We start from the raw sequence: 13,928 nt of genomic DNA, 5'->3' as shown, positions 1-13,928 counted from the left end.
AAAGAAGGCGGAAAAAACTTTTCGCTATTCTTGTATTAATCGTACAACGATCAACGACGAGTCAATGGACCTAACATGAGGCATTCGCCCGGTTTCCCCGACTCGACTCTCTCGGAATCTATCTATCTCTGTCTCTCTCTCTCGATTTCCCAAGAATTTAAACCCCGTTACCGAGAGATTGGAGCCGTGACACTTTGGTTCAACCTCGTCGAGGCGGTAGAAGGTTCAGAAGCCTCGCCCCCTACATCCCTTATCCCAGGTAGGTAAGCAGTCAGGCAAATCTGTCGATCAGGCGAAACGTCGCGACGGCGAAGCCTGAGGGAACGGCATGAATCGACGGCTGAGGGTTGATGGTCTTAAATAAATTCTCCGTCATATGATTGGCTTTGTACTGCAAAGCGGATGCGGGGAAGACGGGGTGGAGGCGGGACGCCGGGATGAAAATTTCACTTTATACTTACGAAGAGAGAGAGAGAGAGAGAGAGAGGGAGAGAGTGAAAGAGAGAGATGGAAGCCGGCAAGGAGAACGAACTTGTGGAAAATACCAAATGCCGGGGTGAGGGGGGGGGGGGGGGGGGGGGGGGGGATTATGAGAGGCGTCTCGTGTGATGTGCCTACCGAATATCCGTCGCTGGGGAAAATTCGCGTATATTTGCGGTAAAACGGGAATTTAAGCGTGGGCGAGAAACCGAGCGAATATTCTTGCGCTGCGGAAGGCGGAGAGCGACAATTGATAACTATGCGGAATGTCGTATTATTGTGGTTTACTTGAATTATTTAAAATTAATCGACATCAATTGCGAGTGATTTCTATTGATTCTTGGATTCTTGCCAACAGCGTCAGCCTTTTCCCTTATTTTCTGTGTACCGAGTGATTTTCATACTGATTTCCGCATAGTTAACCCTCCGATTTTTGATTATTTCCCAGCGTTCCGAACGATCGTTTTCAGTGATTTCCGAATCGGGTCGAATAGCGGGAAGTCATAACAAGTCACTCCGTGAATATCGTCGGCAATCAACGAAAATGACTTGCAGGTAAACAAAAAGTAAACGAAACAGATACAATGATAGGTAAGATAGAAATCAATGCATAGAAAATACTCGACGTCGATGTTGTTTAAAAACCATATGCGCTCATCGCAAGACTAATTATAATCACAGTGATTTTCATGGCTTCCGTGGCTTCCCGCGTCTACTTTTAATTCAGTGCTACCGCGCGATTTCAATCATTGATTCGCAATGTTTTCGGTTATCCGAATACCTTATTCGCTGGCGAATTTAAAGAACGTATGAATACTTACCTAAATTCGAGCTCGATTCGTTAGAAAAATTAATTCTCAACTGTTGAATTTACAACGTACGATATCCTCGATCGAATGGCATCTCGGTTCGCAGACAATGATCACTACGTACGGAAACAAGGCGTGTCAGAACTGAGGACCGATTTTCGCTCAGCCCGCGCAAATCCAATACGACGTCACAAAAGTCACGTAAATATAAGCGACTCGAGCTTACTTGTTTATTTCCGTACATTCTGTTCGCTGAAAATGCCAATTTGTCCGATCGAAAGTTGCAAAAATAACAACATGAACATTAAAGGACAAAATATCAAGCCTGTACGACCAAAGCGTACGCGCATTGTTCTACCCTGTTTCCTTACATCCTGACAATGACTAAAGACCCGGCATCAAGAGACGCGGAAATAGTCGACGATCCAGCCGTGTCACGGCCGTTGCTCGTCGCGCAATTCGCCGAGATTTCTAGGCGATGGATGGTGAATTTTTCACGCAGACACCCGTGTATCCGTGTACCTTGGTACGCGCCGGGATGAATTTGCACGATTCCGTCCCGCCGGGGGATTCGCAGGTTTAATCATCGTTCCCAAAATCTCCGTGCCTCCCCAAAACCGAGCCTCGAGTCGAGTTGAGAGTCTAATTCGAGGCGGGGTAAGAGGGGAGAATCGCTTCGAGGACGGGGTCGGATTCCTTCGCCTAATTGCATTCGCTAACGAACGTGCGCCAAATGAGAAACGGTTGTTCTCAATTGCCGTTTAAGTTGCGACTTCCTCCGCCGGCTCTCATTCTATCTCATTGTCGAGGTTACAGCGGGTTCCGACACTGAAAGGCTTTTCAGAAAAAATCAAAGGCACAGGACCACCTCCGCCGACTGCGAATCGAGCTTTACGCCTCCCCGCTTTTACAAGCTTAATTTTAAACCCCGGCGAATTCGCGGGAGTGACGCGGATCATCGATGCTTTTCATACAATTTTATGTATTCCTTTTAATATTCACAACGGGCAAAAAATCAATTGTAAACTTCAACATCGATTGTAAAAACCATTGTGCGTCAGTTAAATCGAACTAACAACACGCTCACTGTTATAGGATAATTTTTTCTTTCTAATTTTACCAAATTTTCTCGTTAAAAAAATTCCCGGCCATCTCACACAGAGAGCAAAAGTAGGTACGTTTAACAAAGACTATGTACCAATACTTTCCTGATTGTATAATAACTCGGCGATCTGATTGAGCCGCGGTGAGAACGGCGGGTAAAAGATGGAATTCGAAGCGAAGAAATAATTCTCCGATCAGGTTTTAACGCCCTTGGCTAACCTCTGACTCGGTCTGTAGAAACGCTCGTTTAACGTCGTCAATTATCAATGAAAGTCAGACGGTTAAAGTCGCGGAAAACTATCGGCCGGCTTATTGCGGAGGTTGGGGTGAGGAGGGGGGGCAATGAAATGATAAGAGAGAAAAAAAAAAAAAGAAAAAAAAACACCTCAGAATGGCGCTGCCATCGATATAGAGATTATGGCTAATCAATTCCTGATCGATTTTCGATTAACCTTACCACCACCTAGTCTATCCTCTTCGTCAGACGGCTGCTTGAAACAAATTACGCTTCCTACCGTCTCCCCGCGCAGCTTTGATGCTTGCTATCGCCGTGCAATTGCTCGCAACTTGTACCTTGTATTAAAGGTGCGATAAGCTTTTCCACCGAGAAATTTTTCCCTCTCGGTATTACAATCGCTAGTTAAGAAAATTCTTTACTATTTTGTCCGTTTGAGCAAACCTGATGAACTTCAAATTTCGGTGTCTTTTTTTTCTTCTTTTTTATCTTTAAAGGAAGAAAAAAAAAAACACACACACACACGGTACAATCAGCGTTTTAAAAACGACGTGACAAAGAGGCAGCAAAATTCTTTTCAGCAGAATATGGTGGCAAAACTTTGGAATAGGAAAAAAACGAAAAAAAAAACAACACTATTTTCCAACTTTATAATGACTTTTAAGAAGTTACCGTGTTATCAAAATACGAGTATAACACATATATATGTATAAAATTACATACAGTCGCGGATCAACGATTTTCCCCGAGCATTCATCGTCATATTACAGCGTTGAGAACTTGAAACTCGTCGAAAAAAAAAGAATAAAAAAAGAAGAAAATAAAAGAAAGAGTAAAAACATGTGAGAGAAAATAAAAGTTGGCACAAATCGCGATGCGAAATTTGCTCTGGGCAGCCCTGGCGGCGTTGTGTACTACCTACCGAAGTGAAAAACGAGCCGAGGTCAACCCGGGTCAATCAGGGTCGAGGCAGGCTAGCCTCGGAGATAACGCGAATTGTGTACGTATGTATGTATATCTACAATACGTACGGAGGGTTGCACGGATAAGGGTTGAAATTATAATGGCTAATCACGACAAGTTAATGCGAATGCAAAAAAGGCGCACCTGGCTCTCATTATCCGATATATCAGGGGCTTGAATATAGCGTGTACAAGGCCTGCGCTTCCAAGCTTTGCACGACAAACAGAAAAGGAAAGAGAACAGAGGTGAGAGAGAAAGGTGTGGGGGAATTCAGCGTCGATAATGCGAGGGTGAAAAATGCAGATATTTTTTTAGTTACAAGAACGATTTACACAAGTACCTGTTAATAGTGTGATTTAGATTGTCGATTCGAGATTTTCTGGTTATTGCAACATTTAGATCTGTTTGTTTACAGTTGGAGTAAATATTTACACGACAAATTGTCGCAGGTAGTACAAGTTACGATAAAACATAGTACGTACCTAAAACTGATCATAATCAAAGAGATCTGTAACACGTACTGAATTTTTTTTTCCAAAAAACTGTTAATCACATCAAAACTGTAGATTATAAAAAACAATTCCTTCATCTATTCCATAAGAAATTTAATGCTCTACAAAAAAGATCTCTCTTAAAATTTTGGTTGATATAATATTCATCACGTTATTAGCGAAAAAATGAAGACAGTTCTTCGCTGATAACGTAATAAATATTAGATTTATGAAAGTTTTACAACAGATCTTTTTTGCAGAGCGTTGCATTTCCTACAAAATAACCACAAGTAATTTTTTTTACGCTATCTATTTTCAAAGTAATAAACAGTTGATTTTTTTTTTAAATTTCAAATGCATGAATTTTTCCATGTAAAACCTGAACTGCTTGGTAGGGTGTACCATAGTTATCGAAGAAATTCGGTGATTTAGACAAATTTTTTGCTATACATGTTGATTACTTTTTGGGGTGGGGGGTGATCGCGAAAAAATTCCAACACGACAAAAATAAGAACCACCCTAATCTGCACGTATAAAATAATACCGTATATTTTCGAGATGCGAGAAACCCCGAAATTCCTTGTTTTCCAATAATTTACACTAACCGCGGTAGTAATCTTGTAACACAGATAAGGGTGCGGAGGGTCTTGAGTCCCTATCCATATGCATGGCGTATGATTATATAGACAAGTGTCAATGTTTCATTCACGCAATCCACACACTACATATGTGTACACACATATACATATATACGTATATATATATATATATGTATATGTATGTATAATTATATACATATATGTACGTATTTTACCTGTGCCTTCATAGACGCTGCACAGTTTCGGCCGGTTCCCCCGGTTTTCCCGGGTATTTACCGGGCCCGAGGGGATTCCGTGGGTCTCCCGCGGAGTTGTTAAATGGATACTGAATAATTAAACATTCCTGGAGGTTTACGCCGGTGCGGCAGGCATCCGTCCCTGCATGGCTTCGGAGGCAAAACAGCGGCAGTGCTCGGAATTTTGAAAAAATGGGAACCCGGGGGGGGTAAATGGGTTGCGAAGTGAAAATACGCGGCATATAAATTATACGCTGATTAATCAGCGGCCTTCTCACACTCTCTCTCGGAACATACGAATGCGATTTTTGTTCGATCCGGTCAATCGTATAATCCGGTCACGCTCCGTTGTTCCTGTAAAAGCGGTAATCGAATTTTCATCCTTCTTAATTACTCCGAAATTCGGTGAAAATCCGGCCAACTTCCGTTCATCTTTCTTCTATCATCTCAGCCGGTTATTAAAACGTTAATATAATCGGACGCCAAAAAATTCTACCCCAACTGTGTAAAACGGCATGATGCATTTTATTAGTCGGTGTAAATCTATATTCAAAACACTCGTCCGTGATTACGGCTAATAATACGATGCCAGGTAAGAGCCGAACGAGTTTGTAAGAATACGGTGAAAAAAAGCGTCGCTTTTTCGCGGCTTGTTAGCAGCGGAAAACCCGTCGGGAAACAAATTTTAGTATAATTAAGGCGTAGGCGGTCGTCGCTCCTATTTAAAAAAAATATTTTTTTTCGAAATAAAAAGTAAAAAAGATCCTGATGTTTATACCCGGCGAATTCGCGGCTTTAGAGAAAAGCGTCTGAATTGTCGTTGAAAAAAACCTTTTTCCCCAGAGCGTCGGTGGTTAAAGGTGGTGTATTATACTTTGCATACATACAATTTTATGATACATATTCACCAGTGCGTATAAAACGGAACAAGACTGTATAATTGCAGGTGAGGACACATTATACCGTTATAATCGCTGCGCAAATCTGATGCAAAGTTAACGAAACTCGGAAACAAAGTTTGGAAAAATCGTGAATAAGAAGGAAATAAAATTACCAAGTATGCGTATAGATAATTTTCTCCAAGATAATAAAAAAATAACAAAAACAATGATAATAATACCGAGAAATAAAGAAAAGCTTGGGAATATTTCCGCAGCCTGTTTGACGAATATTAAACGAGGAAACAAACGATTGATAAAATGTCGCAAATTCCTCGGGCAAATTCGCCGGAGCGTAAAGTTAAAAGCGTTCTTGCACGTTCCCTCGCCGACTATAGATATACCTAACTTATATTTATACCTAAGCTGGAATTGCAAGAAACGATCTTTTGATCTCTCGATCTTTTGATCTCTTCGGATTACCTCCGAACTAACTTCCCAACGATATTTGTAATATTTACCAACATTTCTTCACCACCGTTCGACTAAATTTCTCCCCGAAATCTTCCGTTTGGCTGTTCGTTTTGAATGAGCGGAGAAAATTTCTTCCCTAGGTCGGCTACCTTTCGTCAACGCGATATTAACCTCAATACGCCGATTTCGTTTATCGCAATCTCTTTCGAAGCAAATGATAATCATCCCCTCGCAAACACGGTATGTTGGTTGTTTTGAAAATTTGATTCGTATCTCTCGGTATAATTTAATTAAATAAATATTACAACCCGAAGTTTATCTAAAACTTGGGAGGAAAAAAAAAAAAAAGAAAAAAAAGAAACATAACCAGTAAAACACGGATGACTTTTTTCTAGATTATCTTTGTAAGAATTATATACAATGTTGACAGTATCACGATGTCCGGTAAATATTTCACACGAATCGTATTCCAATAATTTTATCACTCTTTTATTACCACGCGTTACGTAAGAATTCGTCATTTGATATCAAATTCATACAGAAAAACTATGTAAATTATATACGGAAGTATTTTATTGTGAGATAATGATCAAGCGAATCGGTTTGTTGCAGCGAGATAGAAAATGTTGTTTATTGCCGGTAGGTAATTTATGACGAGGAAGTCGTCCCTTGTAGAAATATAGTCTGTTTGTAGTGTGTACGCGATCGCGCAGCGTAAATAAACGATTATCCGCACACATGGACATACGTATATGTATATAGGTATGTGTATATGATATATATATATATATATATACGCGCATTTGTGTATCAGCACCGAGTTTGCCTGGTTAATAATTACTTTGGACATCCACCGGATGCTGTGTGCGTGCAACTTCGCATCACAGGTATATGTCTGCACGTATTACGGTTATTTGTATGCGTTAGAATTAGCGCAAAGGGCAGACGGCGTCACGTCCGCATTTTATTTCTCGTTTATTTTCATCCGTTGCTAATTGACGTTCATGTATACGAGTTTCAGGTATAGGTATAGCGAAATCTGAGCGTTTTTAAATCGAGTCTATACGTATATTAAGGGTGTTTCCTAAGAAATAATTTGCAATTTTTAACCATAGCGCCTCCCGAAAAGTTTGTTTAGGTTAAGTGAAATATTCTGTAGAAGATGAGCGTTCTGCGTTATACGGAAAATCGCGATCAGTTGATTATTCGCTTAAAAAGAATTTTTTTTTTCAATTCATAAAAAATCGCAAGCAATTTTTTTTCTAATGCTTACATCAAACGTAATATTAATTTATGTCTCAAAGAAGAGCCACGCTTGTAATATCAAGTCTCCGGTTGATTGTTGAGAACTGTATCTGAAGAGTTTTTCATTGTTCATTCATGCATATAATCGTCAACCTCGTCCCACATTTTGCATCCTCTCGTCTGACTTTGAATTGTCAAAAACAGCGTTCGTATTTCTTACGATATAAAAGTGCAAAAGCAGCAGAGCTTTCAGAGCTTTCGACGAAATGACGTACCGTGCATCCCTCGCCTAATCGCGAGTAGTGTAGATGCGTCTGATCGAGCGGCCAATCAGAGCAACGGTTTCCAGATTATAACGAGACGCTTGTGTACGGTTGGGGCGCACAATGGAATTCCAAAGCTTCCGACCTCCGCGGAAACTGAAACGGTGAGGAGCGGTCGTGTAAGCTAAGGATTAGCGTTCAATTAGCTAGGCTTGCGGCACGTGCGATTAGGCTTACTTCGCCTAGGAGACTCTCCGACGATTGCCTTATACCGCATACTCGGTCCCGATTTCGAGAAGTCGCTCTCGAATCTGATTGCGAAACAGGCGATCGGTCTGTCCTTGATTTTTACGAGGCTCGTCAATGTGCGCGTCGCATTTTAAGCAGGATATTCGCAGAGGAGGATTAAACTCGGATGTTAAATTTAGGGATCCGATCAATGGGACCGATTGTCTGACTAAAAAAAGGTTGTGCGTTTAAAAAATCTCAACTTCGTTTTTTCGCTTGGAAAGGATCGATCACAGCCACGAAGAAGAAGCCTCGAGTTATATTACACGAAGGCGATTCGACGCGGCTTGCACATCGGTTTATGATTCGGTAGTCGTCAAGTGCGTTTCCCACTTTCAATCCCGGCAAACGCGGTGAGAACGACGAACGATCCAATTCCGTAGGAACAATATTATCTTCGAAAACGAAATATCGCAGCTCGTTTCTTCCGGTTACGAGTCTTTGGAACGACGTCGTTTCGACGACGAGAGATGCGACTGCTCGAGTTGGGTGTATAAAAGTCGAGAATTTTGCACTCGTGCAGCTATTTCTCTCTATCTCTCTCTCTCTCTCTCTCTCCGTCTTTCTTTTTTTCCATGGCAAATTCTGCGGCATCCACACAATCGTGCATATTTAGCGTACTTTATCGTTATTACTCGGGAGAATAATCACAAGGACAAACTATACGTCGGGCTGATTGGAACTTCTATATCTAGGTATATTTGCGCATAATAAGGACTTACGGGTTGCACGCAATGATAATTACAGATGTAATGGAAACTGCTGGGTATCTACGATATACGTGAAAAGTCAAGTAATATCAACCGTATACGAGGTTCAGCCAACTTTTATCTTACACAGTTTTCTCAATAAAGAAAGACAAGCCCAGGCCGTAATTGAATTACCCGTGCAATTAAGAGCCGTCTTATAATCTGCAGGCGAGAGATCGAGTGTCGACTTTAAAATGGTTTTTTTAACTCTCGCTAATTCTGCGAAATATGCTTCTTCGCCTCTAGCCGATGTGCGAACGCTTGGTTCGTGGTACTAGCGACAACGTTGAAGCGAAAAGAAAGAAAGAACGAAAAAAAGATTGATTATCTTCCGTTGAACTTTCTGCTACGTTTCAACAAGTGTCAAAGCCGACTAAAACCAAACTTTGCAAATTCGATATTTCTAAATCAATTTTTCGTCGCAACGAGCTAATTTTACGGAATTTTTGTATTTTCTTCCTCACTAATGTACGATTCGTTGAAATGTGGAAAATTACTCTCTGTGAAACAATTGAGGGAGCATGTGTGAAAATGGTATAAGGGGCGAAAAATATGGAATTAATAAATCGATGTTGAGCATTGTGTAAAATTTATGAAAAAGATAAACTGGCACTAAAAACAGTTAATACTCTCAGATCGATGTTTCTACCTCGATTGTTTCGAAAGAATGGCTGATTCTAATCATCCGTTAGTTTCTTAAAATTGGATCGCTTATCGATACATTTTTCACAAATTGAGTTCAAGCAAAATTGAACTGAAAGAAGAATTGGACTATCTTAACTTACGACGGAGACATCTGATGTCTAAGTATTAACTAATCTGCATGAAGAAAAGTGAGTTTGTTAGTAAAGTTAGATCGAAATGAATCTTGGAAAATGTCTGCTTCCGTCTGGGAAACCGGGAAATGTCAGGGAATTTGACACGTCGTTGACCGTAGACACCCCGAATGTGTATAACTTATGCATATAAAAGATGCATTATTGTGTAACAGAATTTCAAGCCGTCCGACATTTGTCAAGTTTCGCATGAATTATTATCATGTCATACCTACTCGTTCGTGCAGTGAAACTTTGACGATTCGCTCGCGGTTGACGGGATAGAAAAGGGTGTAGAAAACGTGGAAAAGGAAATCGTCGAGCGTAGGCTCGCCGGGAAAGGTGGGAATTTTTGCCCGTGGATAGAAGCATAACTGCGCGCGAAGGGTAATAGAGGCGCCTGCAAGGCGTCGCGACGTCCAATTAACGAGACGACGGCGCCCGATATATCATCGCGACTCGCTCTATTCTCCGGCACCTCTCATCGCGCGAACGTTACACCATTATGCTTTATTCATCATCCTACATCACCTTTAATACGTTTTACGTTACACGCGTCATTTACTTTTACGTTTATACAAATTATTGACATTCATCCTCTCACGACGGAAGGTATCGATTTACACGTTTCGCAAATTATAGCCGCGTACGTGTCTTGTAACAGCGATAATACGCGTATTTCCTACGTATACAATGCAAAGATGAGCCATACATCCGACATGTACGTACATGTACGTGTACATACCTGGCGCATGGTGTCAACTTTGTAAGCACAGATTGGCAAAGATTTTTCTTTTTTTTTTACCTTATCGTCGATTCGTTACTCACACAATCTTTTTTTTCTTCTCTTCTCTTCTTCGGTAATTCGATCGCCTGAACCGTCGTGAATAAAGATAAAGGAAAAGAATATTCCTGCTGTTGGGATTCGACGTCTCGGATTCGGAAGGAATTCCGCACGCAATAACGAACGCGGAAGAGTGGGAAATTGCCAAGGCTTTACGGAAAATTGCTGCAGAATATTAATTTCGCACGGATCGATATAGAGGTTCATGCAGCGGCGATATCAAATAGCACGATTTCACGCAGCTAGGCGTAGCCGTCAAAGTTTGGCGAGGAATAAGAGAGAAAGAAAATTCAGGAAAAAATAAATTGATAAGTGATTCGAGGCCAAGGTCAGGCACGCCGTTAAGTAGATTACGCAATATCTAGGATGCGTGCGCAAGTGTGTATGTATGTGTATATATATACATACGCTGCACGCGATCCTTTATTATTATACCGCAAACATTGGGCTGAGAGTCGTGCTGCGATTAAAATTATACAAATAAATTAGATCAAGGAATGTGCAAGGTGAAACAGCTGTAAGGCTGCGAAGATTTTACCGATATCTGATTTCGTATCGTTTGGCGAAGAAGCGCAGTATTTAATTTTTTCGAACCTGAAAATGAATGACAATAAGGAAATGGAAATTTTGAAATCCGACCAATGAAAACGTTTCATGATAAATGGGATGTAAAAACGAGTAAATTACGAGTTTGAATTAACGATAAATCGACGATATTGATAATTGCTACGAAATTATGTGTGTGTGTGAAATTTTTGGTTTCAGTTTGCGGCGACATCCACGGTCAATTTTACGATTTGATGAAATTATTTGAAGTCGGAGGACCTCCTGCTTCGACGAAATACCTATTCCTCGGCGATTACGTAGATAGAGGTTACTTCAGTATCGAGGTGAGTGCCTAATTGTTTAACGCCGCAGTTACGCCGACAAACAGATTTAGATTATTTAACACATTTATACATAATTATTAAACATACACGAGACGGACGTGAAAAGGTGATATTGAGATTCGAGATTATTTTTTACGAGGTTGAAGTCAGTATCGTTATCGTAACGAAACATTGGGGAAAAATCGCTATTCGCTTAACTTTGCAATGATTTTTAAACTTTCTTACTTTTTTTTACGTTTACTTTTACCACGATTTACCGAATTTCAAACAATTCCAAAATCGCGAAATAACAGTTTTCCCTCAGCATGAATCGTTGTACGATAACCTTACCAACTTCAACATGATTCTTTCATCACACGCACGGCAGGCCGCGCGAGATGCGAAAATCGGAGGAAGCGAGGAAACGACCCGATTGTTCTTTTCGTAATTATTCGTGAATAAGTTGAAATTGTGCAGCGGTACATTAGCAAAGGGTAGATACCTACTGTGGCGAGGATCCCTATCAGGCTCCAACGCCTGCCTCCATCGACCCTCGAAACAAACTTTGAGGATTTCCCCGCTCCGCCTATATATCGTAATATCTTACGAGTTCGTATTTCAGAAAGAACATTTCCTCCGGCTTAACGGTGAACCCACCAAAGTTTGCGCTTTTCTCCCTTTATAGCCGAGGAACCTTTCCTCCTCCTCCTCCTTCACCTCATCGCTGCAGTCGAAAAAGCTGTTTGATTAGTTTCCTTCCTTACGCGTCTTCTTCGTACTCTTCGTAAACCATACATTCGTCCATTTTCATAGGCGATGATAGCGGATTGTTTCCCGTTCTTTGCTTCCGCGTCTCTGGTGTATTCTTGATTCATTTTTTCGTTTTTTACTCCATAAGTTATTATTATTCGCAGCATTATCATTCGTACGATGAAATGGGCAATTTCTCGACTAATCAAAGGCCTTGAAATATAGGGAATAACATTTTCTACCAGAGCTCGGAAAAACAGAGTCGAGTTATAATAATTGTTCGTTATATTCTTGTGTTGAAATAAATATTTTACACAGATGCAGTTGAAAGTTATAATTAGTGCCGAGAGTTTTATTAAAGAGAAAAGTTTATTGAAGAGAGTCTAACGAACGAATAAGAAAAAGAAGAAGTATAAATACCGGAGGGTTGAAAATTGATAAACAAAGCCACCGGCTTTCGCTTCGAAACTTTGCGTATGAGGTACATTCGTTCGACTAATTGGATATCAAAAGCGATGTTTCTTGCCCAGCCACAGGCAAGTTTGAGCAGATTTTTTTCCCTACCATTTTCGTCTTTCTATGAGTAAATTTTTGGCAAAGCAGCAATTTTCAATTCCTTCTCAATTCCTAAAATCCACCGATAACGAATGGCCTTTGAATTTCTTTACCAAAATTATAAGAAATTCGAAATTCGGTTCGGATCAACGTTTATCAACCAACGCTAAGTTCCAAAGTCGCTCATAACGTAATCTATCGACAGGTATGATTTCATTTCAGAAAATATATGTATAGAAAGAGGGCGAATCCGGAGGGCAATAATAATTGACAGAGGAGATAACGAAAGGCGGATGCCAGGCTGCGGGACAGTCAATTGACCGCGTAAATTTTGGGGTTCGTTCGACAAGGTGGCGTGGTAAAGGATGAGAAAGGGGACAATTCACCGTTTGCCAACTTCTCGCGGTTGATTCGCTCTACAGAACGGTGAAAAATCCCCGGAATTCGTAATCAAGCGCAAAAACAGCCTCTCCTTTTTCCGCATCGCAAATAGACCGCGATCGATATAAACTGAGACCAGTTGTCTTCATTATTTGCCGATAGCGCAATGACGAAACGACAAAAATTCATTCGAAAGAGTTAATTTTTTATCGATGTATAACGAACAAAAATAAAAAAAACAAAAACAATAAAAGGTTACGATTGAGCTCGACAAACATATTTTCCTTGACTTGAGTCACAGACAAACTTTTTCACGATCTTTGTATCCGGTTTATAGCTACTTCATCTCTCTTTCTCTCTCCCTCTCTTTCTCCCGCACGTACGCACACAATCTTATCCGCATAAAATTTGGCCTCGCGCGTGTAACAAGCTTCGAGCACTTTTGATTAATTACTTTTGCACGACGTTCACCAGCCTGCGCCAAATTCAGACAGACATTTTCACCGAGGTCGGTTGATGCTGTGACCCTGTCACGCGGTGTGGCGGGAATTGAATGTGAACGTCAAAAACACGAGTTGGCGCAAAAAGACTTATCTAAACTTTTCTCTTATTCGGGGGCAGGGGAAAGAAAAGCACAAGTTTCGATTATAGAAACTACAACAATTTGCTGATATTAATTGAAGCCTGAATCTCGGGTCGTCTTGGAAAGAAAAGCGGTTTGGAACAACTTTTTCACCCGAAGAATTATGCATAAGTCATTCATATAATTGCAGTCTCACGTTTTCATTACAGCTGAGATTGAAACGTTGTTGCTAATTACGGGTCGGCAAGAAATTCAACGGGAGAGACTTTCAAACTTCGTCGTTCGTTATATTCTGTCTTCCAGTTCACGATCAGTCT

General features: G+C 40.7%; 1 protein-coding gene across 12 annotated transcripts in view; it reads left to right on the top strand.

Annotated features, from left to right (window-relative positions):
- LOC124184853 (serine/threonine-protein phosphatase 2B catalytic subunit 2-like) overlaps positions 1–13,928 on the top strand; it is a 108,271-nt gene that overhangs the window by 51,857 nt on the left and 42,486 nt on the right. For all 12 annotated transcript variants that reach the window (XR_006871270.1, XM_046574995.1, XM_046575069.1 and 9 more), the window contains one exon: positions 11,239–11,363. Coding sequence is in view for 11 of the 12 variants with exons in the window: in XM_046574995.1 (XP_046430951.1) it covers positions 11,239–11,363 (125 nt within the window). In the remaining variant the exon portion in view is untranslated. The remainder of the gene's footprint in view (positions 1–11,238; positions 11,364–13,928) is intronic.

Source organism: Neodiprion fabricii, chromosome 1, assembly GCF_021155785.1.
Source record: "Neodiprion fabricii isolate iyNeoFabr1 chromosome 1, iyNeoFabr1.1, whole genome shotgun sequence".
Lineage (NCBI taxonomy): Eukaryota > Metazoa > Arthropoda > Insecta > Hymenoptera > Diprionidae > Neodiprion > Neodiprion fabricii.
This window is presented reverse-complemented; position numbering and strand designations above follow the sequence as displayed.